This window comes from Myzus persicae, unplaced genomic scaffold, assembly GCF_001856785.1.
Source record: "Myzus persicae strain clone G006 unplaced genomic scaffold, MPER_G0061.0, whole genome shotgun sequence".
Taxonomy (NCBI): domain Eukaryota; kingdom Metazoa; phylum Arthropoda; class Insecta; order Hemiptera; family Aphididae; genus Myzus; species Myzus persicae.
This window is the reverse complement of record NW_019102620.1, coordinates 167,383-195,210: the sequence shown is the minus strand read 5'-3', so window position 1 is coordinate 195,210 and position 27,828 is coordinate 167,383. Positions and strand designations below refer to the sequence as shown.

General features: G+C 27.7%; 1 protein-coding gene across 1 annotated transcript; it reads right to left on the bottom strand.

The window, feature by feature from the left end:
• Positions 1-1,493: 1,493 nt before the first annotated feature.
• On the bottom strand, positions 1,494-19,451 carry LOC111032781 (AT-rich interactive domain-containing protein 4B-like). Its single transcript, XM_022313238.1, has 13 exons — positions 18,069-19,451; positions 14,938-15,063; positions 14,654-14,853; positions 14,510-14,589; positions 14,321-14,442; positions 13,838-13,975; positions 12,501-12,619; positions 11,361-12,018; positions 10,694-10,914; positions 10,514-10,607; positions 9,538-9,708; positions 3,572-3,728; positions 1,494-2,472 (listed from the first exon to the last, which is right to left on the bottom strand). The coding sequence occupies exons 3-13, from the start codon at positions 14,818-14,820 to the stop codon at positions 1,595-1,597; spliced, it is 2,805 nt and encodes a 934-aa protein (XP_022168930.1). The 5' UTR covers positions 14,821-14,853; positions 14,938-15,063; positions 18,069-19,451; the 3' UTR covers positions 1,494-1,594.
• Positions 19,452-27,828: the final 8,377 nt, after the last annotated feature.

The window sequence follows — 27,828 nt, the reverse complement described above, 5'->3', positions numbered from 1 at the left end:
AGTTCAAATTAAACATATCAATTACTGGCAAAAAATTTCGAATACTGAATTTTTGAGGTGTATCTATACTCTGGATGTTTCATTAAAACCTATTGGGTTCAAACCGATATTTCTTTACCGTTTACCATGTTTTATCACTTGTTTAGTGGACCGCATATAACATATGTTAATAGAATAATACATAAATTACAACAAAAAAATACATGTACCATTGTCTTAATAGAAAAATAAAGTTCCATTTTATAGTATATATTTTCTCATCTATTATAGGTGGTCGCAGAATATCTTTATTAGGTTTTTTAATATGGATTGCTACAATTTTTTTTTTTAATATGTATCCATGGTGTAACATGAAGACTTGGCAAATAAAATAAATTTTTTTCCTACTTTTATGATTTTTTAAAAATACCAACATTTTTGGAACATGTTAAATTCAAAAATAATAACTATTTAAAAAAAAAATATTTAGATTTTAATAAGTAAGCATCATATTTTTTTTAAGTTGTATGTTTTGAATTAAAATTTTTTTACGACTGGATCAACTTAATTTAACAAAAAATGAGATTGCAATAAATAGTAAAAATTAACCTTAAATAAATGTTTTTACAATCAATATTTTTCTAAAAGCCTGATTTACAAATAGGCTATTTTGAATTTTTTTTATTTTTATTATTGAGGAAAAAAATTTTTTTTATACCATACCTGTCAGTAAATGAAATTAATGTATAAAAAATTTAAAAATATTGATTCTAACATAATTTATTTAGTTTGTAAGGTCTTCCGGTTACACTCTGTATATTATAATATATTAGAATATTTTTACTGAAGGCATAATTTTATAACATTTAGATTATATTAAAGTGAACAAATATTTCGTCAACAGCTGTTATAATTTTAACTTTAGTGACGAATTTGGTAATTTATTTCTGTTAAAGTTTTAATACTATTTGTTAAATAATTTTTTTTGCTTGATAAGAATTATATACATTTTCTGTAAAAATTTATTTTAAATTTGTATGAAAAAAAAAAAATATAATATTTGTGTGATTGTACAATAATCACTTAAAGATAACATTACTTAATGGAGTATGAAAAATGCACAAAAATAATTTATATTATATTAAAAATAGACTGGAGTAAATAATTATCTGCGTGCGTTACTTAAGGTCAATTAAAAAGACTAATTTTGAAAACTTACTATATGAAGGTATAAGAGTAGAAGTAGTAGATAATTTTCAGAGCTTCGGAGGTTGTTCTTCTGATGTGTCAGTTGGACTACCCGGAATTGTTTCTTCATTAAATACAACACTATTTATATCAGATTCAGCACAATAAAACATTTTGCTAGTATCCGGCAAAGAAAATTTATAAAAGCTGCTTTCGCTCACTTGGAATGTTATTATCAAAATTAAAAAAACAAGGACAAGGAATAGGATCAAATATACTTAATGTTTCAGGAGTTTTTAAATGAATAGTATGATTTTTGAAGGGGTTTTCTTTTTTCTTTTTTTTCTTATTATTTGAAATGTGATTTGCGGCTTTTATAAATTTGTCCATTGGAAGGTTATCTTCTTCCACGATCATGCCGTGGACTTCATTGTGCTCTGGCCTCTGATATACTGAAAACGTTGGTAAGTGGTGATTTAGGAGGATTCATGCATAAATCCAAAACTTCATATTTTAAATCAGAAACATTAACTTCATCCTGAAAATGTGGCTCAATTTCTATTACATTTTGCATATCTACTGTAACATTACTTATCATTAAGTTTTGGGATTCATTAGATTCATTATCAGATTCATTTCTCATAATTGGATTTTTGACTTTATTTGTAATATTCAAATTTTCATTAACTTTTATCTCAACATTATTGTCATATAAATAAATGCTAGTGCTATTAGGCACAAATGATACCATTAACCCATTTTGTTCAACTACTTGCTCTTGTGATGGAGAATCAATGACTCTAGTAAGTTCATCAGGTTTTTCTAAGTTAAATAATTTTGGTGAATCATGTCTAATAGGTGTATCTTCAATGACAGAAGGAATTAAATAAAAATTGCCTGATTCATATTCTTTAAATTTATAAGCATAGTCTATGACTGGTTCAATAGTTTTTGAAGCATCAATTTTTATTTGTTGATCCAACATGAATGATTCTGTATTTTCAATAATATCATCAAAATCGGTACCAGTAATGTTAGATTCAGAAATATGTTTTAAATCATTTCTTTGAGATTTATTGCTATAAACATTTAACACACAAGACTTTGGTTTTCTAGGCACACTTTGCTCCATGAGTACTTTTTTACTAGGATATGTCTTTGGATTTAGCGTCTTTTTCCGATTATTGGTGTCTAATGGATCAGTTGTTATAATAATATTTGGTTCAGATTTTATGACTTTTTTCTTACTATATTGTTTGGGTGATCCTACAATTAGAGTGTATTCTTCATCCGAATCAGAATTATCTACAATATAATTAAACATACAGATTATACATTACATTACATCTTTTTTTTTATTATTTCAACAATTTAGGGTAGACCCAATTACACAGAAATATAATAATATCCAGCCATTTTTAGGGATTTGCAGCATTGAATGTCTAAATGAGAATAAAACTTTAATTCAAGGTAAAATGTGACCCTAAGTCAGATACTTTATTATCAACTCATAATAAAGGATTAGCATTGGTAGAATAAGAAAAATCAAATCTCTCCCGGGACCATTGAGTGACATTTAGAGAAATTAAGTTCCAATCTATGAACATTTGTTAAATTTTGTGCAATGAATAGCAGTATAAATATTTTTTTTTTAATCCTATACCAAGGATCGCCATTTGTCAATGATTGGTGACCAATGAGAAATTTAATAAACCATGATGGGAAAGAGATTGTATACTTGAGATTGAATAGAAAGTCACCCGATACACTACTACAAGGCCAATTTAGGGAATATCATTTGAAAGCAAAATACTATTGGTTCAGTTATCAAAATATAGAAAAGAGGATGAAGACTTGGAATTTATAGGACTAACGTGGAACACAAGCATATTGGCAGCTTTCAGCTCAGATGAACCATGTATGAATAAATTCAAAAACTTAATTGAGGATTTTTAACTTTTCAAAGTTTTTAGTTTGGTTATTTCAAAATTAATTCATTCAATATAGTACTATTAAATGTACAATAACATATTTAATATAATTTATTTGTTAACTGGGTTTTATAAATTATTATTGTAAGATTAAATTGTTAAGATTATTAGTATAATTTTTAAGTATTTTTTTATTGTAAATACATTTTTAATTATTATATTCAATTATAATATAAGGTTACACAGTAAAATCAAATTACATTTTTGTTAAAGTTTAATTATTTTACAATAGATCATAATTAATTCTTTTCATATTGTGGAAAAATATTCATGTATCCAAACATGAAATGGATGGTAAAAACAACAACCGTTATCCACAATAGGTGTGTAGTTTTTGATTACTTAACTTGTACCTATCTATCTATTTTTATAAATATTAATTAACAAAAAATAAAAATAAACATTTTACATACCAATATTGAATAATGAACCAGTCAAAGTACATGTTCTAGTAGGCCGAGTATTGCTAAAACGTGATTTTTTAATATTTGAATCTGATGCAAGTGGATTAACTGACCTTCTGATTTTATTACTTATTGTTGGTACCTTTTTTGAAACCACATTTTTTTGCTAAAAAAATATTAATATTATATTGTTAGATGTTGCTATGATTTATGCTATTTTTCTTATTAGTATAAATAATATAATAATAACAACTAAGTGTTTCTAACTAAATAATAATTGTAAAACCTTGAGTTAATATTTAAAAAAAGTTGTTAATTAAAAATGTATTGGAAGTATTGGAATTTTAAGATAGTACCACACTACTACCACTCAAATTATATTGATGGTCATCGTATTTTTGGAAAAATAATTATTTGCTTATATAAAAAAAAAATACTAACATATTATTTGGATTAAATATTAAAAATATACTAAAAAAAATAAAAAATACATACTCATTGTTTAAAATTAAACAACATATTATTAAACTATGGGTAATTATTTTTAATAGGTACTTTATATATTATATCTAACTTTAAATATATTATTGAATTTACATAGATACCTACTATTTAATAGAAATAAAAACAACTATTATTTCCTTAAAAAACTGTTTAGTGAATAATTAATCCATCAAGAATATGGACTGTCTTGTAATGCACGTAATCCGTAATATAGAATCATCCCTCAGCTATACAACGCCAGAACACAGTACTTATCTGTATTTTTCATAATTGTGTAGGATAATATTGTTTCTGTAAATTATTTCAAACTTAACACTACGTAGTTTCTGTCTACTCACAGTGCGATAACTCTTGAAATAATATCTTGATTCTAAAGAGAACTGGATAGAAAAATTCAGAATGAATTGTTACAAAAGATTATGTATAAAAGTTATTTTTGATGAGAATGTTGGTTACTGCGTTATGGAGTTGTATAGCTGAGTCCTCTCACTAGTTCTTTTTAATCTTCTCTATGTATAAAGGAAAGTTACTTCAGTAATAATCAACGCACAGCCAAACTTATTTGATTTATCAAATTGAAATTTTGAGGCTGGATTAATATTATAATGTCAAGTTCCACTAAAAAAGGATTTTTCAAAATTTTGATTTTAAAGGATTGAAATAGGCAAAAATAAATTGTTTGCATACAAATTGTATATCTATAATCTATTTACATATTTTACAGCACGGAGACCTGTGTGTTTCCATTGCAACATGCAACCATAACTTTTTGTCAAAAAAATACATAAATAAATAAATAAAAAACATATGAAACTTATAGTTTTTTAAACACATGAATCCCTATTTCTCTTAAGGTTTGCTCAAACCGAAGCGGTAGCAGTGGCGGTAACTTCAGCGGTATTTATCGCTTTTTAAATATCGCTGATCTAACCTAACCGGAGAGCAAAATATTTCGCCGAAAATTACTAATCGACATTGTGACACCCATGCGCGTACATGTATTTTAGTAATTATTACATTTTTATTTATTAATATTTTATTTTTTTTACTAAGTTTGGATAAAATAGCTGGTTGTTTATTTATTTTTATTTTTACCTATTTCATATAAGAATTGTTACTTAATTGCACATGTTTGAAAACTGATAGTAAATAATAAAATTCAAGACTGACTTTTCTTAATAACATTAATTATTATTACTTTTTATCATAACTAATATTTATTACTGTTATTATAATGACTAGTATTTGTATAGATTAATTATATTTTTAATTACCGCTTTCACCGTTCATTTTAACACTTAATTCGTGATCCCAAGTATAATCTTTTTTTCTCGTATCCTTGAATTCTAGAAGTGTCATATTATATATGATGGGATATTCCTTAACAATAGCAATTAACTGTTCAACTTTATTGGTCATTTTTATTGTAAATAATAAATTTTAAACAAGAGAATCGTTCATATATTCAAACACCACGACGTTAGACTCAACTGCAAGGTGTAAACTGCAATTGCAGTGCAAGGTGTACGATTACGATCAATTGATATGTGGTTGAATATAAAGGCAGAATATATCATACAATGTAATGATAAGCTTTCTATAGATATTAATATATTAATAATAAAATATCGATAACTCATAGTTGGGTATTTACAACTGATTATCGTAGCGGTAAGCGAAAAATATAGTCTGCAGCGAAAAATAAAAATATCAAGCTCAATTTTGCGGTAACATTTTCGCCGCGGTATTAATTTCGCGATAGTGAGTGCGTTCGTATTAAAGCGTATGGACATAAAATTTCGCTGCCACTAATACAGTAATACCGCTTCGGTTTGAGCGGACCTTTAGTCGAGGCATCACGCTTGTCGCTTATCATTTGAAACAGACCCATCTATCTTCTATCCATGATATTAAACAGTTCATTTATAATTTCTTAGTGCTCATTTCACAGTGGAATCAGTCGGAAGGTTTGAACAATTTTACAGTGAGTTTTTTGATAAGTGTTTGTTCACATGGTTAGTTTAAGTAATCACGCTTTAAATTTTAATCAGACTTAAGTCACCCGCGGGCCGCTGTGGCGCTATGCCATACAATATGTGTTTAGGTATACTAGTTGCATGTTTTTTTTAATGAATAACTAATTTTCCACTCAACTCTCTTAATTTCTTACCAGAACTTAGTATTTTTTTAAATTTTTTGATCATGTTTGAAAGCATCAAATCAAATTTTAGTACATTGTCTACCAAGGTGGCTGTCGGCTGAGTTACACTTAAAGCCGCTCATTGACATGTACACAATCAAAATAATTAATGAAATTAAAATTAAACATATTATTCATATAGAGTGTTCACCTAACCGCAGGTAGATATCCTACCTAATAATATACTGCTCACATTATCACAAGCGAGTCTCATATAGAGTTGACATTTTTAAAGGGCAGCGAAGTGCAAGGGATCAGCTAGGAAAGATATAATAATGATAACATAAATCTTTGTATCGACATGACACTACGACAGTTAATTTGTCTACTGGCGATCGTACGTAGCAACGGCTGCAGCCGTTATATTTCTGACGTAGAAATACTTGCTAAAATTATAAACTACAAACTATCATAACATTTTTATTAAATGAAGAGTTATATGGAAAACACCAAATAACTCAATTATACAAATTGCGTTATTGAAAAATAATATATTTCTTATCGATATGCGATAAACGTGTTTAACTATACAAATTATAATTATTATTAACTAGGTATAGAATAATTTTTTTAATAACAATTAACAATATGTGTATAGAATCATTAGAAATTCTAATTCTAATTTAGAATCATTTGTAAATATTATTTTTAATATTAATATTATTTTTTGGAAGGATTTTCCCTAAATTAGACCTCTAAGGGGGTAAAAAGGGTTTTTTTATACAGCTATATAATACGCCGTGAAGGGACAGCTAGTATATTCATAAATGATAAAAATGTTTGTCTGTATTTTGCTAAATTATTTTCGTTTGTTGATGATTGCAAATTGATTGATTACATGAAATCCATAGATGATGCACAAAAAAATATAGGCACTAAAGTTGGCGCTTAAATAACAAAATTACCTTGAGTATATCTAAATGCAATTTTATTTCCTTCTATAAAATTAAGAAACCTATCATTAATACAAAATTTCTAATTTCCAATAACCAATTGTTAAGAGTATAACAGAAAGAAGAAGAAGAATATCCACCGAATACATTACTCATTATAAATTATAATAAAATATTCAAGGCCGTAACTGGAAATTAATTTCAAGGGGGGAGGGAGGACCCCCCCCCCCTCGATACGGCCTTGAAAATATTAGTAAATTGTAATAGCAACTATTATTTTATTGCCAGAATTCATATATAATATTTAATGAATTCTGCATTTGAATCGGGGACTGGCATTTCAGGTTTTACAGTTACAGTTCCAGTACTTAATTATTTTTGATTGGGGGTTCTAAAAAAGTAATCATACCTTATCTAAGCACTTCTACACTTCTGATAGCCAATAAATTGAGAACAGGCCACAGAGGTAAACACAAAATGGTTATGGTAGAACTACATTTTTGTTCATTTAAAAATAGTTCCAGTTTCTGTTTTGGTTATTTGAAAATATTTAAATTCGGTTTCGATTGGGTTCTGGTTCCCAATTTTAAAATTTTTTGAACCGGTTCTTTTTTGTTTCAGTTCCTTTTTTGAATTTTATTTATCTAGATTATTTAATAAACAACATTTTTTACAACTATTATATCCAACAATGATATCAAAAGCTACTGGCTAATATTCCTATTAAATGTCGACTACAAGATCTTTGAAAGACTTATATATAACCACACTACAGAAGCTGTGAATAAATCGATCCAAATAGAAAAGGTTTGATTGAGACCAAATAGCAACTGCTGTGACCAAATTTTATCGTTAACCGCAAACATCAAAGATAGTGCTGCAGTCCTTATAGATCTTAAGGCAGCATATGATGCAGTGTATGGTTGAATTGGCTCATCACTAAACGCCTATGAGTAATCATGCAAAACAAAAAGTAGAATCATAAACAGTATGCCGAGTAACAGATTTTTCAATGTAGTTAAAGGTAATAAAAGGATTATGCAAAGAACCCTAAATAATGAAAAACCACAAGGCTTTGTATTAGACCTCATACTTTTTAATTTATATATCAATGACCTACCCCAAAACCAAGTCGAATAAATTATTTACACAGCCTACATAGCTCTTCTATGTCAGGAAGTCAGGAAAAGACATACAAACTTTGTGAAAAATACCTAACGGAAGACCTGAATGAATTAAATAGTTACTGTAACAACTGGAGACTCACCAAATCCAACTAAACTGAGGTTCACTATTCTATCTCAACAACAAAATGCCAAGACAGGAAATAAAGGTGGTCTTTAACGAGTAATGAATAAGGTTAGGTACTCAACATATTGAGGAGTACAATTGAACAGAACGTTATCATACTGAGAACTTAACCAAGGTGGAAGCAAAGAATAAGACTCGAAACAATATAGTATATAAATTGGCTCAAACTACCTGAGGTCAGATCTAACTCTGTTAGGATATCTGTACTAGTCTTCACCTACTCAGAAACCGAGGACTGTGTACCAGTGTGGATTAAGAGCTTACACACAAGTAAAATAGATACCCAACTAAACGCAACAATGAAATCAATTTCTGAAATAATCAAATTAACACCAGCCTCTTGGCTACCAGTATTGAGCAATAAAGCTCCTCTTCACATTTGAAGATATAGAACCCTAGTTTGAGAATAAACCAATCATGCTTTAAATAAAAGTTTACCCGTACAAAATTACATGAATAACAAGCGTAGCTAAAGATTAATATCCCGTAAGTCTCCCTGGATAGTGGCACAAAAACTAAATAACAAAAATTATAACCTTAACTTTTAATGGAATAATGAATGGAATCTAGAAAACTCCGACAAAAATAACATCATTGAACAAAAAAAAAAGTTTTAGAGTTTCAACTACCTCAGAAGGAAAGGGTGACTTGTAACATACTTAAGAACGGTTGTAGAAAATCAGGAAAAATGCTATGTAAATGGAGACTTGGAGATCACCACAATTTCTTTGAAGACATGATACTCAGACAGCCAACCATATCGTAGAAGAATGTCCAGTATGCAATATACAATTCGGAATGAAACACCTCCATAAGACAACAGCAGTAGCAACAAACTGATTAACCAACCAGGACATTAGAATTTAAAGCAATGTAAATACAATCCCGACTTCACCACCTGATCATTATATATACTTAACTAATTCTAACTAATTAGGTTTCTATATTTTATCAACTTACATCTTTTATTGAAGTATTTTATTGTTGTTTGATAATTTATTATTATCTTATGCTGTTAGTGTTGAATGAAATCATTCGATAAATAAATTAAGAACTTTTATACATACTTTTGGAATACTACTTTTTGAACAATCTGCATCATTATCTTCTTCAGGTTCTTGTTCCTTTTTTTTATAAGCAATACGCATACCATCTATCCATTCATCATAACGTGAATTCCATCCTTTATAATGCACGTAATATTTCATTACTCCTTCAATATCACACACATTAATAACCTAAAAATTTATAATGTTTATGTCATTTGATTATTTTAAACAATACTAGTTTTAACATGTTACATAATATCAAAGTATTTTGGATATGGGATGATGATTAAACTCAAATTTAACCTAAGATCAAAAAAATCATTCAAGATTAAAGTTGTCAAAGCGAGAGTGTGAGAAACATGATGAATTTGATACAAATGATCTAGTTTTAGATAATTTTAGAGATGACTGAAATAAAGAAATTAAATTTTTGAATAAGAATTGTAAATAATAAAAACAATGTAAATCCCAAAATATAAGCGAGTTAGTGGGTATCGTTCTGCTGTACATTAGGTGGCTAGAGAGTCACTGCAATGGATATGTAAATTTAATTCAATGTTATAAAATCATTGTATGCAATGAATGGTTTCAGGCGAAGAAGATATGGGGTAGCCTCCAATATTCTTTTTTACTATCCCAAAAGGTGATGACGGACATAAACACAAACCAACACATATCATGGTTAAAACAAAACATTCATCGCTCCACTCAGAATCTAAAATAAACTACCACTATTAAGTAAAAGTAACATCAAACTCATTTGAAAAAACATTTTTAAAAGAAACACTGATTTATTTATTCATAATATTTACTAGTTATAGTTTAATCTAATAAATAGTAACAAATGATTAATAAATAGTTAATCTTTTTTTACATATATAGTTTGTTTAAAAAGATTAAAAATAAAATTTATTTATTTGGCTTAAGTCAAACAAATTCAAAATATATTTTTAAAACGATAAATATATTTTTTTTAAGTATTTAAATAACTTACTTTTGCATCATAAGTTGTACCACCATAATAAACAACTAAATTATCTCCAATGACCAAAGGTGAATCTTTATCGAACGGTGCATTTTCAATACTACTAAATTAACAAAAACATTATACCAATATTAAATAGTATAACATATGTAGAACTGATTTATTTTATATTATAGTTTAAAAACATACTTAGGGGTAGGAATTGTAACGTTTGAGGACACTTTACCCTCTTTATCGTCCTTTTTCTTTCTTTTTTTTTCAGTTACATCTTCCTTTTTAATTTTAACTAGATTATCTAAGAATCTAGGCTGTGTCAGCTGTACAACAGAAGCACCGTCAGCAAGATCACTTAATATTGATGCTCTCCTTGATCTGGAGCGTAGATTTAATGCGGTCTTTGACCGTGTCAGCTAAAATAATAAAACAAAAAATAGTTTTTAAAAACATATCTTATCAATAGTAAATATCATAAGTTGAGATTTTATTTTCAAAACCAAACTACATTTAGTAACTATACCAAAAATATCTAGCGCCTATTAAAATGAAATGGAATATAATAGTTATAAAGTGAAGTACATCATCATTAATCTTCTTTCATAAATGTAAGTTAAATGTAATCGCAATTTTAGAAAAACAACAAATTTGGTATAGTTTTTGTTTTGCATGATCAAATAAATACGGAAAATGTGTACATTGAATTTAAAGTAAGTTAATCAATAAGTCATCATTGTTAAAATCCAAATTAAAAATTAAAGATATCACTTATTATTTCTACTGTATTAGCCAGTACAAATTTAAATTCTTAATTAAATTAATTAATAAAAAGCATAATATACAACAATTAAACATATTTTACTTTTGGTACTTCTTCATCTAGTTTTTCTTTATTTGAAGCATGGGTATAAGAAATTCCTCTGTTCAATTTTTTGAATGACATATCTTCAAAATAAGTTTTAACTTGTTCTTTGATTAATCTTCTTTTTTTCATATTAGTTTTTAATTCTGATTTTCCACGTACATTTCTTTTATACATTTTATTTTCTACTTTTTCATCTCCAATGATTTGGTCATCATCTATTGCATCAGAATCCAGCTCTTTTTTTAGGATTATTTTCATTTCTTTTTTAGTTTTAGAATTTCTAACTGGATCTTTTAAATCTGTTATTTTTGGATCCCATTTCATTAATTGTTTACTAAGCAACATACTATTAGCAGAATCTTCTTTTTTTTTATCATCTTTCTTTGAAATTTCTTCATTGTTCTTTAGAAGTTTTTCTTCAGTTTTTAAAGATTTGGCTTTTTTTTTAGTTACAGCAGAATTCTTATTTTTTTTATCTCTTAATTCATTATTTATGGTTTTATTTTTATCAGTTGCTGATGAGGTGCTAGGAAATGCCTTATCAACATCCCTAATAATACTGCGACTAAATTTTCTGCTCGATCTTACTACCCTTGGATGACTCCACATAGTAGACCCAAGTTTTCGATAAAAATCCTCAAAACTATGTAAATATCTGTAATACAACACAAGAAAATTATTAATATTGTATTTATTACATTTGTATTGTTTAAAAGACTAGGTAAATTTATAAAATACATTTTAATTTACGTTTATTTTTTTATTATTTATTAATGCAATTTATTTTAACTATTTGATTTTTTAACAGCATTAGTCTATATTATGAGTTAAAATAAAACATATATATAAATAAATAAACATTTTTTTATTATTTTAGTCTCAATCAGGGGTGGGCAACTCAAAGTTACTAAAGCATAGAAAGCAAAAGAAATAAAGAGTCATTCAAAATATACATTTTAATCGGTGTTAAATAAATTATAGAGTATAGACGATAAATTTTAAAATTGTATGATGTAATTTAAAAATGTAGTTTGGGCTAGATTAAAAAGCTCGTGAGCCAGATGCAACCAGTGGGCCCTCAGTTGCCCACTCCTGGTCAGATGAATATAACTAGTTCTTAATAATTAATATATTTACTGTGTATAACAATGTTGAATAGAAAGATATGATTGTGGTTCATATCCAGCTTTATTTGCAACCAACTGCCATAGTTTACCTGTATTTACTTTATTACACCCACCGTAACTATTGACAACCTAAAAATAATTAGATGGTATTAATTATTATTAGTCATATAAATGGTTATTATTTATAAATAATCTTGCAAATTTGAATGAAACATATGAGGAGGATTAATTTAATTGACTTGTTTGTTTTACAGAAGTGTAAAATAGAAAAATTATGTAGTTTCTTTTAAGTTATATTTTTACACTTAACAATTATTTTATAAAAGGATATCAAGAACACAGTTGTCTACTAAAGTCAGAAGACAAAATAATTTTGGCCCCCAAAACCGTGTTTTTATGAACTAAAAAATATATTAAAGTTTAAAATTTAATAACTATACAAATTGTTGCTGGGTTAGTGCCATTTAAATTAATTGTAAATGAATAAATAAACCACTAGTAGTCACGAGACCAGAATGATTATACTATATTATTATGAACAAGAATTCACAAAATGTAAAACTATTTTGCCATAAAAAAATTGTAATATTAATTGTAGACAAGGTTATTGCGTAATACAATTGTGAAAGAGCAAGTGGGACAACCTCCCCTTAGAAATTTTGTTCTGTACTGTAATATTTTTCTTTTTATTATAACGGAGGGTAATATAATAAAATAGTATTATATAGTATTTACTATTTATTGCATTTTGGTTCCCTAATCTTTTTTTATCTATGATAGCTTTTGAAATAAGGATTGAGAATCGTAATATAAACAAAATACATTAAATTAGCTAATAAGAAAATTGTAGTACCTTCAATTTAATTCATCTATAAATTAATGATAAAAAGTTCTTAGAAATAAAATACATGCATTAAACTATAATAGAGTACTATTAACTATTATACTATAACTATATAATTTCATTACACGGGTTCTTAAATATTTATTAAAATTTAATTTTCATACTATTAATAAACTTAATGTGGGTCAAACTCACTATGGAGAAGTAAACGCCAAATCTTAACCTGAGTTGATAACTGTGATCAAGAGTATTTTTTGAAGGATTATATATTGATTTAAACAATAACTAGTTGGTGTATAAAATAGTTAGATTTAAACTGGTATAAGATCTTAAATAAATAACAGTGATGCAAAATGTATAAACAAATTATAACTTTTTGAATTTAAAAATAAAAGATTTCAAAACCTATTTAATTTGTTAAAGAACCACAACTGGCTGTTTACTCTCCCAATAATATCCCATGAAAAACATATATTATTGTACAACATGAATTAATCAAATACCTTAAACAATTTGTACAAATCAACGTCCTTATCATTAATCACAGGAGCTTGATTAAGAGGAGTTCCTCGGTCATCCATAAATTTAAATAACTGTGCGATAAAATGGTCTTTATCTTCAATAGATTCTTTGTCAGAATTCTAATAAAAAATAATTTATTAAATAAAACATATCAATTGTAAAATGTAGTATTGGTCGAGTACTCGACTATGGACAAATTTTCAAATTGAGTTCAATCAGTAGACTTTATTGAAAATACTTGATTGGGTACTCAACTATTTTGGAGTACTCGAATATGAACTCAACTCTTATTTATAAAATTGAAACTCGACTCGAAATTAAAAAACAATACTTATCCAAACTGGTAAAATACTAAAATGTATACTCTTTTAATAAATAATAATTTTTACAATACTTCAAAACTATAGTGGGGATTAAATTAACATAGTACTCCCACTAGTTATTTTTTACATAAATATACTTACATCATTATCAACTGCTTTATTATCTGTAGGAATACAAATTTCACCAACACCAAATAACAAATTTCTATCCCAGTGTGGTGGGAGTTCGTCTTTGTCAAGAAATAATAGGGCTTTTTCAACGGCTAAATAATAATAATAATGATGATGCATTTAGATAGAAAACACATGTGTACACAATTTAATATTTACCAGTTTTTAGTGTAGGATTTTCCACTCTAGCTCCAATTTCTTTAGTAAATTCGGTAATATCTTTTTTTGGTACTGCATAGCTATATTTATAAAGTATGAAAGTTAATATTGTAAGTTAAACTAAGAAACTTTAGCAGTGCTCACTATTTTCCATCCTTAAATGAACGAACTAGGTAGTCTTCTACAACATTAGCTCTAACTGAGGATTGTAAAGTGGGTGCCACTACCAAACAAGGTAACCAATTGTCTCTTACTTTCTTTTTATTATGATCTTCTACACAAACTACTTTTCCAATATCTTTTCTCTCCATTACTGAAGCTTCTTTTTCTTCACTTTCCCGTTACTGTGTAAAACAATTAGTTTAAGTTGAAACTGAAATATGCAATTAACTACTTTATAAAATATTTATATGTATGAAAGCAATTACCCAAAACTTTTCTAAATTTTCTGTCTAAACTTGTGTTACAGTAGTGTTTACAGGAGTAACACGAATATGTTCAAAGTGTGTTAGAGGAAGTTGATCAAGAGAAGCACAAGCAACAAAGTGTAATTACTGCAAAATAAAAAAATTAAACAGGCACATACATGAATATAATTATAAAAATATTATTCATACCAACAGTATAATCACTACAGGCATTAATTTTTTTAATTTTTGTTTGAACCAACTCTTTTTTGAGGATATACCATTAGAATATTTAACCTCAACAGAAAAATATACATTTTATAGCTTGAATGTATTAAATTAAATTTTTTTATGATAGATAAATTGTCACACTTTGTATTGTACAGTTGTTTATATTTAACTGATTTTTGCTTCACAAAATGCTCCTTTGTACTTGACACTTTCTTTTGTTCCAACAGCAAAAAAAGGTGGTTTATCCAAATTCACCAATATTTTACAAAAAAAAATATTATTTGTTTCTATTTAATAACAGTGTAGTTTTGAAGCAGGTTAATTTATAAGCATTCTAAATAGGCAGGTATGGAATACAATAATTAAGGGTATGTTTAGAATGATATTGAAGTAAGCCTAAAAAACTCATTAACACTATGATTTAATAAACAACACTAACTTAGCTTTGTTGATACTTTAACTAAATGTTTTATTTAAGTCAACTTTAATTACAAGATATTGTCCAAACTATATAAAATTTAAAAAACAATTTATTTAATATTTGCATAAAACTTAATCAATAGTAAGAGTAGTAAGACATAATTTAAAAAATCCAAAATATTTGTGTAGGATATAAATATTAATTAATTAAAAATTAACAGTTGATATTTTTTATCAGTCCTTTAACACGGAAAGCTCATTTTTTTGATTAAATATTTACCTTCAGTTAGTTGTGGATTTTCACGCTATTATTTAAAACTTTTAAACAACGAGAAAACATTTATTTCCCCGATCAACCAACTGAAGTTCAAATTAAATTTATACTAAACTACATAGACAAAAATATATTGCAGCACACTTTATACCTACTACAGACACACCTAATTAGTAATTATGGAGCTCGGATTTCAATGCATTTTTTTTTTGAATGGCTTACATGGTGCTTGCAAGGCTACAAATGTGTGTCAAGCACTGCATTTGTAACCATAATATTTTTTTTTTGGAGCATTTTGAGCATTTTTAGTGCATTTTTTAATTTTCAAGACATTTGTACCAGTTTCCCGTTTAACTACTAAAATATTGACTTCATTGAAATATAAACATAGTATTAAGTAGTATAAATCATTATAATTTTGAACTATTTAATATCAAGTAATCTGGTTTTAAATTAGATAAAGCTGAAATTTATCTTTATGTCACACCAACCAATTAGCCAATTTAATTCCATATAACATTTATCAGAGTACTATATTGTGCAGTGTAACACAAGTGTAATTTTGTACTCATTTTTCATATTTACAAACGTGCATGCACAATTTTACAAGTTAAATGCATTTTTTTGTTAATTTTAGGGCATTTAAATTTGAACCCTAGTAATTTGTAATCAGTATTTATGATATTGCACTTGTACTATCTAACTTCAACATTAAAATATAAGATTAACGTAAATTAAGTACTTAATTAAAATACAAATGTCTATAATATATCACATGGTATTTTTCAAAACTATGAATTCTAGTAATTTCAGTATCATTGTTAATAAATATTAAATGTAAGTGTAGTAATAAAGCATCATTTGTTTTAAACATTTTTTTAATAATTAATATATTTTCATTTGTAACCAACTAGAACATATAATCCTGAGATATTAAGTATTTTACATATTATCTCCTATATAGATATACATCTATTATCTAAGTACCTAACATAATATATTTCATAAATAAACATATGACCTTAGTATATACTGACTTCCATTTAAGTATTAATAGAATAATAAGAAGGTGCATGTGGTAGATATCGTTCATATGTCATCTTTTTCATTCTGAAATCAACCCATGGATAAAAAACAACTAGGTTCATTTATTTACGTTTAATGCAGTACATAAATTTATTATCAAGTTGAACAACTAACAACTGAATAGTTGTTCCAGAATAAGTAAATATATCAAACATTAAACCAAAGTTGCTATTTATATTTATATTTTACATTATCTTAAAATTCTTTCATTATAGAACATTTAAAAATATCAAAATAATATTAATAGTTGACAAATGTTTCAGCAAGTAATCATACAAAATGTTAGTTTTTGTAATTAATTTTACAATAGAAATAAGTACTTAATCTTACTTCCACAATGTCAACAACTGCTTTGTCACTAAACGACAAATATACCAGTTTACTATTTATTCATTCAATCTATTTGTTTGTGTGTTTAGTGTTTCTAACACAGTTAAAAGTAAATTTGATTTAAAATTTTATATCAGGTCATAGAATATTTGTTATTTATTTATTATTTTGGGAAGCCTATCAATACCGATGGTCAATCCTGTGTATTATGCCTCCCCGAGTATAAATTATCACAAAACAAGCAAAATTAATTTAAGAAAAAACTACTGAATTCTATCTTTAAATTTTAAAATCTATCAATATTTATAGTCGAATCCCTAAACTGAGGACTATGAGATACTAAGACAATTAGGAGAGGACAATACTTCCCCAGGCATCCCTTTTCGAGAGAAGTGCAAATAAAAACGAGTTTAAAGGGGGGGGGGAATAAATACATTTCTAAATAGGTTTACAATATCGATAGCTACCACCTACTCATTCTCGTTAGTAAAAAATACCTATTACATTTACTAAAACGAACAGCTGCCGATCTTAGACACGAACGTTCAACATTGAAGCAGACCGAATGACACAACTTCCTCTCTGTTTCGAGGCGCTGCGCGTTATTATAGACTACATGCATCGTTCTAGTGAAAAATGTACTGTCCGGGACACCACCGAAATGGAATAAGTGTCTTAATTCAAGATCGGTCAAACGGAGAACCATAACCGTTGAGAGTCGGACGGGTAGAAGAAATTGTTATAATAATTATAATAAATAATAAAAACAATAATTGATAAGCGAACTGCATTGTGCATCAGACATCCTTACCGGCAATCTTTTTAGTTGTTCTCATAAATCCACAGGTATCAATAGATCTGTGCACAAATTGTAATGAAGGCGACGATAATCAGTTTTTCTCAAAATTCTGCTGTGCCCATAGATATTAATGAATTAATTATCATCTATGTTCGCAGTCGACGATAGCCGAGGTAAGTTCCTTCTTTGGTAGCTTGGTCCTTAATGATTACGATTTAGGACGCGCAGAGAATGTTTGTTGTTCAGGCAGTGGTCGCGCCGTCGCGGTTATTTGTTATCTATGGTGGTCACCGATCGACAATCGATGTACGATTGCCGGTGGACGGTAGTTCGTAGTAGTTCCCGGAGCGTTGTGTTCTGCTATGCAGTGTGACCAATATGCGTTCGTACTTTTGTATACGTCACGAAAATTGCAATAATTGTGTAAGTATAATATATGACACAGACATATCGTATAAAACAACTACATAGCCGACTCTCTATATTAGTGCATAATAATCTCAGATCGTGTACTAATTTAGTACATATTAATATGATTTAAAATAATAATATTGAATGTCTCTAAAACGAACGGCTTCCATTTGTCACACTCGCAATATCTACCATAGGCATTATACTCGTAGACGGAGTATGGCACAGATATCTATACCACAGTGTAGTATAGATACCTGTAGAGCCATGATAAAATAAGTTAATTATATCATATTATTTTGTGGAGCATTGTGGACTCATTGTGTTAGGTATTCCACACTTCTGTGATCTGCTAATCAGCATAGCCTACTCCAGCTCGCGAATAGTCAAAAACATAGCATAAATACGTAGGTAATTATTGTATTGTATCATTATTCATGATGAATAATAATAATAACTAATAAGTTTTAAACGAATTAAACGAATTATGAATAAAATTGTAATAAGTGTTACTACTTACCAGTGACGTGTAACATAGGGTCCAAGTGTTGCTCAGGCAACACCTTAAATATGAGTGGGTGGGTATTGATAAAGAAAAATAGGACATTTTATAGGTCGGTATAACAGTATAATGAGGGGTAGGTCACCTAAAATTATTTGAGTAACACCTATTATTTTTATAATACACGCTACTGCAACCTACTAGTAACTGTAATCTCTTGTTATTGATTCCAACGTTTTCGTTAGATTTACTTATTATAATCAAAGATTAAACATACATTAGATAGCCCACTGTCATATCAGATATGGAAACATGTAAATTCGTAAAAAATAGTAACGTAGGGTGTCGATAATTGGCACAAACGAAGTCAATATAAAAAAAACTATTTGTTGCCGTATTTGAATGGCCAATGAGACGTCTTTTGTCCAAAATCCAAACTAATTTCTTTGGAATCCAAATTGCAAATTATACCGGTGGCACAATATTACTATTGAGATTTTAGGGGGTTATCTAGTATATGTAAATGATAATAAATTCAATTTATTAATTTAATTAATCTATGTTATTATAATACTATAAATTGTAATGCAGTTTGCTATTACTACACTACCCAGCCCCGCCGGCCTGCCGTGCTTCGTCTATGAGTTTAAGACAGGGGTCACTAACTTATTTTTACGGAGGCCCGATTTGAAACTTACCAAATTTTCCGTGGTTTTTATGATTTTCACACACGTTAAATAAGTACATTTTTTTTAAATTTGTATTTTTATCAATTTATTTTATCAATTATTACTCAAAAATGTATCAGGAATGTCTTTAATTTTATTTGAATTATTTTTCTAGTTGTTCAGGACTAGAAGAGAGTTATTCTGACTTTACAAATAATGAACGTACCTATACTGAACAATTACGATAAAAAATAATACTATAGTATAGGTACTACATAAGCATACTCACATTGAACGGTTTATATAATACATCAATACGTGATTCAAACGTACCTGTTGATAGATGCGATTGATAGATACATTATTTTTAATTTTTAATTGTATGTTATGGAATAATGGTTAATTGCTTATTGTGCAATAGTATCATATATTAGTATTAAAATAAGTTTAATTACCGGGAATTGATCACACTCACAGAGTAATCTTTTTTAAGTTGTACATATTAAAAAGTACCTATACTGGTTCCTGCCGTTCCTGGTTTTATAGAAAATAAAGAACTGAAACAGAAAACTTTTATTTCTACAAGAATGAAGTAGTAAAAAAAATAATAAAAAAAATTAATTAATAAAAACTTGGTTTACATTTTTAAAAGCAATATCATATTAAATTGTTTGACATCATCCATCATCATAGTCATTGTACTAAAATAATTTCGAAGGCAGATAATTCGTTTGTTAGTTTTGTTCGAATCGAATTCGATTATTCGAATATACAAAGTTATTTTTGGTCTTCGTCGTAATGGATCGCAGACCACATAGACCACGACGTTGTGAATAACCGACGATAGAACATGATATTATTATAGAACAAAATGAATATTAAAATTTTTTTTTAATTAATTGTAAAATTGTGATCAAATATCCAAAAAAAATATTTTATTATTTTTGTAATTTATATTATTTATTATCATTCGGACATTCAATAATATATATAGCTATTTAATTAAAAGTAGGTGTTTATTCAAAATCTAAAAATTAAGTCTTGTTTCTTCATATTAGATATCTGGCCAACCAATATTTTTTAAATTTAGTATTTAAAATTAGTAAATACAAATCTATAATATTTATAAAATTCAATAATTGTAAGTTATAGCAATATACTCGTAATAGACAATAACTACAATAGTATGACATTACTATTCATAACATTAATCTGTAATTTTGTACTCTGCGTACAGAATATTATAGATTTTATATAAAATGTGTTCAACTCGTGTGCATGTACGTTTATTAAATTATTATTATGAAACAAACCTCGATGTAGTCTTAGAGGCGAAACATGTACCTAATTCACCGCGAATGTCCGACCACTATCCCCCAAGGTTATCTGATATGATGAAGGAATATAGAAATAATAGTATGATATAAATTATAATAAAGAGGACACCACGCCCATATGTGTTGTCTGCATCTTACAAGTGCGTAACATTGCGAATTTGAGTTCAGCAGATCACGTTTAACTCTGTTAGTTTAAAAAATAGAGTAAATCGACGTATAATGAAACTTAATGGTAAGAACATTATAAGTATATAAGTATGCAATTTTAAGATAGTTCAATTTTTTAGCAAGTTATGTGTATATAATAAAGCATTAGTTAAAAATGCTTATAGCTCACTTAAAAATTGAGCTACTGTAAAAAACCAACATAGAAACACGGATTATGTTCACACCATGACGTTTCATAATTGGTCGATTTACTCTAATTTCTAAGCTAACGGAATTAAACGTGATCTGCTGAGTGTAAGTTTGGTATGTTACGCGTTTGTAACACATGCGAGTGTGGCGTCCTCTTAACGTGAAATTTTTTTCAATGATTTTAGTCGCGCCATTACTCAGTCAAGGCGGTTTGATTATGACAGGTTGATTATTGCGTAGTTTCCATATCCGCGACCTTCGTTCTGCTTTTTTCCGTTTATGTTGTATATGTTGAGGGTTGAAATTAAATGTTAATTCTATAAAAATAATATTTTAAAAATACCTATACATGTCCTTCGCACACACTAATTTTGTAGAAAATATGTTCTTAGGCATATGAGTAAGCAGACGCAGGAGAAATTAACCTGCACGATCCCATTTTACATGAAGCCAAACTTCGTCAATCTTTTCAAAATGCTTATGCACAATACTTTAATCACAAACTAAAGATAACGGTTCTTATCATGCAAATAACAATTAACATTTAACGTATTATATGCATCTATATTTTTTTTTTAGTTGACTTTATTTTTACAATTGAGATAAATTTAGTATGGTTTATTTATGGTTTATTATTTATATGTTTTTAAAGTTAAGAATTAAATATCAATTAAATTATTTTAAAAGTTAACTTGAAACTCATTTTTTATATTTTAACGTAATTTTTTCTCAAATATATTTTGAAAATACAAATCTACCGGGAACATTCTGCCTCTCCCCTCATATTGTTCAGGAGCCGCCACTGAGCTAAGTTGTAATGATACGATTCGTTTGTGTAGCCAATGTTGGATAAAATAATGTAGGGTCAGGGTGTATCCGTAGAAATAAGATACATAATATACTTAATTTATTACCAATGTCTTAAAATATATCTACCTATATTGATTTGATAAATAATTAGCTTTTTTAAAAAAATTGTATATATTTTTTATTTCAAGGCTATTTTTTCCCCTGACTTCTTCTTACCACATACCAAGTTATACGTAAACTACATAAAGCTATAAAAATTATAATTTATTTTATAAGTACCAACATCGCAGTTAATTAATTAACAAGGTTATTTTGAACAATATTTTTTGTGTATTTACTTGATAAAAAATATTTCGTTCCACGTAATAATGCAGGTAAATTACAATATTAATATGTCAGTAGGACATGTATAGATAGGTATTTTTTAAAAAATTTTTATAGTATTAACATTTCATTTCAACCCTCAACATATACAGCAGGAATTGAAAAAAACAGAACCAAGGTCGCGGATATGGAAACGACGCAATAATCAACCAGTCATAATCAAACCGCCTTGACTGAATAATGGCGCGACTAAAATCATGGAAAAAAATTTCACGTTAAGAGGACGCCACACTCGCATGTGTTACAAACGCGTAACATACCAAACTTACACTCAGCAGATCACGTTTGGTTCCGTTAGCTTAGAAATTAGAGTAAATCGACCAATTATAAAACGTCATGGTGTGAACATAATCCGTGTTCCCATGTTGGTTGTTTACAATAGTTCAATTTTTAAGTGAGCTATAACTTATAAGCATTTTTAACTAATTCTATATTATAAACACATAACTTGCTAAAAAATTGAACTATCCTAAAATCTCATACTTATATACTTATAGTGTTCTTACCATTAAGTTTCATTATACGTCGATTTACTCTATTTTTTAAATTAAACGAGGTATACGGCTTGACCGAGCAATGACGTGACTAAGACAATAGAAAAAAATTCACGGATAACCACGGTTTCGGGCGGTAAAAGTGTTTCGATTTTCTTCAATAGCAACTTTTCTGGTAGGAAAGTGAATCTAGTTGATGCATTCAGCAGGTCAAAATTTAAAATTCCCAATAGTTTTCAACTGCGTCAGGAAAAACAGTCATTTTTAGGCGGAACCAGTTTTCGAAAAATCTATATTGGTTTTTAGTGTACCTCTAAAAAAAATGACCACAGATACATAACATTTTTACTGAATGTTTGTGTTAGCAGTTTTTATAAATCATTAATCTTATAACCATAGTTTTAAAAACGAAAGTTGAGCATAAATCCACAATAATTTTGATGAGCTTTTGAATTTTGAATTTTGACAAAATTCGTAAAAAATCACAAAAATTAGAAAATTAATTTGTGTCAGAAATTCATCAAATTTTTTTTTTAATAGCTTAGATTTAATACAAGATTTCTTGTATCTAAGATTTAAATATTTAATACAAGATTTCTTATAAGTTTTTATACCTTTATCAAAAAAAAAAAAAATAACTATCGGAATGTCAAATTCAATTTTTATGAGTGATTTCAAGTTGACATTTTGACAACATTGGATATTTGTCGATGTCTCATGTGGCGATTTTCTTATTTTGTTGAAATTTAGAAACGAATTACTGTAGACAATTAAAATTTACACCATTTGTTTATTTCAGCAATATTTGATAACATTTTAAAAAATGTTGACTTGTTTTTAGCTGTTGACGGACATTTTCAACTTTCATTTTTGTTATATTTTTATTTTTTTATGACCAAAGTGCCAGACTATATTTAAATAAATTAATATTTAAGTCTAGTTTAAGTATTAACTATTAATTAATTCATTACTTTGTAACTCATTAAAGTTGTACACTTAAAAGGACGCTACACCCGCATATGTCGTGATGTTCGTATACTTGATAAAATGTTCAAAATGTTTTGACTTGTCTTATGCTGTTGACGGACATTTTCAACTTTCATTTTTTTTTATAAATGTCAATATAATTTTAATGGTTTGTCAAAAAGCATGAAAATTTAAATATTTAATACTAGACTTTTGATATATTGTTATCATTAAAAGTTCAATGTAGGTAACATTTCTCAAATTGAAAATTGATAAATGATTTTGATGTTTAAAATGTATTAAATGTTGTTCAAATTTTATATCTGAAGATTGAAAATTTAAGCTAAGGTTTTACGTAAGTAGTTAATTCTGTTACCAAAAAATCTAAAAATAAACATAAACACAGTTTTTTTAAATAGTTATTTCAAGTTCAAATGTAGACGAAATTACATATTAACATAAATTATAACAATTTTTGTCATTTTGTTGTGATTCGGCTCCAAAACAGTCCAATTTTATGTAAGTATACATAATATTTGTCCAGCATCACTGATAATTTAAGAATAAGATTATGAATAATATTAATTCAACTCTCCAGTTACCGTATTAAAAATAATTAATAAGAAATAACAATATAAAATATCTTAGATTGACATACCGTCTCCGCTCAGAATAGTTTTTCATATACAAATGATATTATACATTGAATTCGAATTAAATACCATCCATTACAGCGACCTTTTAGACACCTAATGTACAACAGAGCGCGACATTCACTTACTTGAAATATGCAGCCTTACCTGTTTCACTAAAAAATGTTTTCAATATTACTTCTGCAATGTCCAACTACTTTCGATGAGGTTTGGCTTCTATTTTGCTTGATTAAAGAATTTTGATTTTATGATATCCAGTCTGTTGAGCTCACATAAGTTAAGAAGTATATTATAGCAATATATAGTGGCTCCGAGCGGCAGTGAAGTAGTGTGGCGCGCATGAGTATAAATGTAAAATTGCAAACTTTGAAAGGCTATAACTTCCAAAATAATGATTTCAAAAAAGTTCAATCATGCATTTTAGCCTTTTAAAATATTAGACGCCCCTAAAAAAACTTATTTTAAGTATTCTCCTTCAGGAAGTGGCTTATTACCATGCTGCGCAATGCAATTTATGTATTTACGAATTCTATCAGCCACGTATACCCTGCAACCAAAGTCTACGCACGCCTGTGCATATCGTGCATTAGAATACAATAATTGAACATTTTAGTTCTGTGATAATGTCACTCATCATCGAATTCCCATCGATTGTGTATGCTTGAATGTACTGGTCGTTGATAAAAAGGTTAGGTGATGACTCGACTTCTGCTCAATAGAGTGGCACGACAGCTCTATGGACAAAATTAATATACAAGATTATTATACAATTCACTCACTGATGATGATAAATGATGATGATAATAACAATAATAATGCTTATTGCTATGATACATACGAAATATCTTTGGTCTTGCCAAGTTCGTGGGAAGGAAACGTATATCTATAATATATTTATGAAATACATAATATTATGATTTATAAATTTTAATTGTTATTAATATTTAGTCCACAGCTAATTAAACAATAATATTCAATTGGTCTCATTTCTATTTTTCTAACAGAATTAAATATATAGCATGATACACACATACCTAACACCGATACACTTTATTATTATACAAAATATATACAATAGTAATAAGTAATAACTAGGGCCAACAATTATATGCCCTAAAAATCTATAAAATATGTAAGCAGTTATGCTCTAAAAAAAAAATGTTATTGTTAGAAAATGATTAAATGATTAATTTTTTTTATGTATTATACAATTTATATTATAATACAATATTATTGCCAATGCATAATGATTTACAAAAATGTGTGATATTAAAAAATATTAAAAATTAAAAAATTAAAAAACAAAAACATTAATCAAATGATAAACATTTAAATTTTTACCCGATGTTATTACATTGAACAATTAATGATTTGTATAAGTTTTCAAACAGCATTGAGCGTCGATTGTCAGTTAACAAAGTTTTGTAGCGTGAAAAGGAACGTTCTACATCAACGGATGTATTAGGTGCGTATTTATAATGCAACAAATCGTTTGTAAATCATTTTAATTGCAAATCATTACTTATTAGTTATTACTAATAACTAATGGTTTTATTTTAACACGTAAGGTCGTGGTGTAGATACAGTAGTATTTATAGTACTATACGCACGATAATAATATTAGAACAATATTCGGTTTATTATTAATATTTATTTACTTAGTATGGCATATGTACCATATACATAGTAAATTTCATAACTTATACTAACGCTGGGTATTTAAAAATCCCGAAAATGTTTTTATTGCCATTAGAGTCCGTTGAGTTTTGATGACAACGAATGTACTTACAGCGATGAAATATTTGAATACTTGATAATCGACTTCACGGATACTCGGATTTTGGTGCAAATTGCAAACACTATTTTCAACTACTTTTCTTTTATCACCTCGCTACTATAGACGACTTTTATAGACTTTAATTTCAATTTGCATTTATAATAATTTTCAATTTCAAGTGCGTACTACATACACCATACACGTATCGTACAAACGTTAAAAATGTATTTAAAGTATATACATTTTAATGAGTTATTTCTTGAAGCAATTAAGTAACAATTTATTATTATTATTATTTACTTTTGTTTAAAAGTCTTGTAATAGAACATGAAAAATGTCATACTACATCGAACGGTCACCTGGTGGCGGGGCGATGACAAACAAAACGGAAATAAAAATAGTTATACTTGTAGATTTCATACCTAATGACTTTTATAATTTTTAAATAATAATACAATCTAATTATTTTATCCGTTAATTTGTTAAAGCATGGTTACAGGCAATTAAGATACAAGCCCTGTATTTAATATGCGTATAGTAATAATCATGTTTGAATGTGAGACAAAGGATATAGGTACCTATATAAATTCTAAATTCTAAATTTCAAAAGACTTGATTTTAAAAAAGTGTCACCTTATTACTCTTTCTTCTAATTCTGATACAAATAATAATTCACAGACCGAAATAATATTGAATATCCAAATATACATTTACTGTACAATTTTTTTTAAACGTGATGTATCGAGATATTATTATATATACCTAATCAAACATAAGATCAATAAAAATCTCTCCAAAATTCATACGACTAGCGATATTAGCTTTAATGAGGTACGATAGTCAAGTTTACGTAAGTTCTTTCTAAAGTAGAATGACTGGAGATCTGGAGCTGACACTTAATTGGTTTTAAAATCAAACATAAAAATAATACACGTATTACTGTTATAACTCATACTTCATATCTCTTGTACAGTCGTCGCTCGCTCGCTTATAATCATAGCACTTAAGCTCCTGTCAAGTTTCATGACCACTATGGTACTGCCCATGAAGCGGTGTTAAATAGGTAGCAATTAATATATATTAGTGTCACCTCAGCACAATATAGTGTTTTATGTGCGCCTATTTTAAGTGCTTAAATATATTTCATAACCTATATCTTATATGAACAAAACAAAACACAACAGTAAGTTTTTTTATTAATCATACAAAAATATGATAAAAGGGTAAAATCATTATTAATAAAAATATTTTGGCTAAGTGTTAGATTTGATTATAGTATTTAACTTTTTTTGGGATCAAAATATTGAGGAAATGGAAGAAAATGATAAAAGTAGTGTCCCAGATAACTTTTTAACCGGTAATTTTCAAACTAAAAGTACAATTATTTTATGTTACACCTTACACAGGTTAATG

Excerpts from the sequence above, each read along its gene's own strand:
- LOC111032781 (XM_022313238.1), bottom strand. The coding sequence starts at position 14,820 with ATGGAGAGAAAAGATATTGGAAAAGTAGTTTGTGTAGAAGATCATAAT. Across the intron at positions 12,620-13,837 it reads ATTTGTACAAATTGTTTAAG|GTTGTCAATAGTTACGGTGG; the intron begins GTATTTGATTAA and ends AATTATTTTTAG. Across the intron at positions 2,473-3,571 it reads TGGTTCATTATTCAATATTG|ATAATTCTGATTCGGATGAA; the intron begins GTATGTAAAATG and ends ATTATATTGTAG.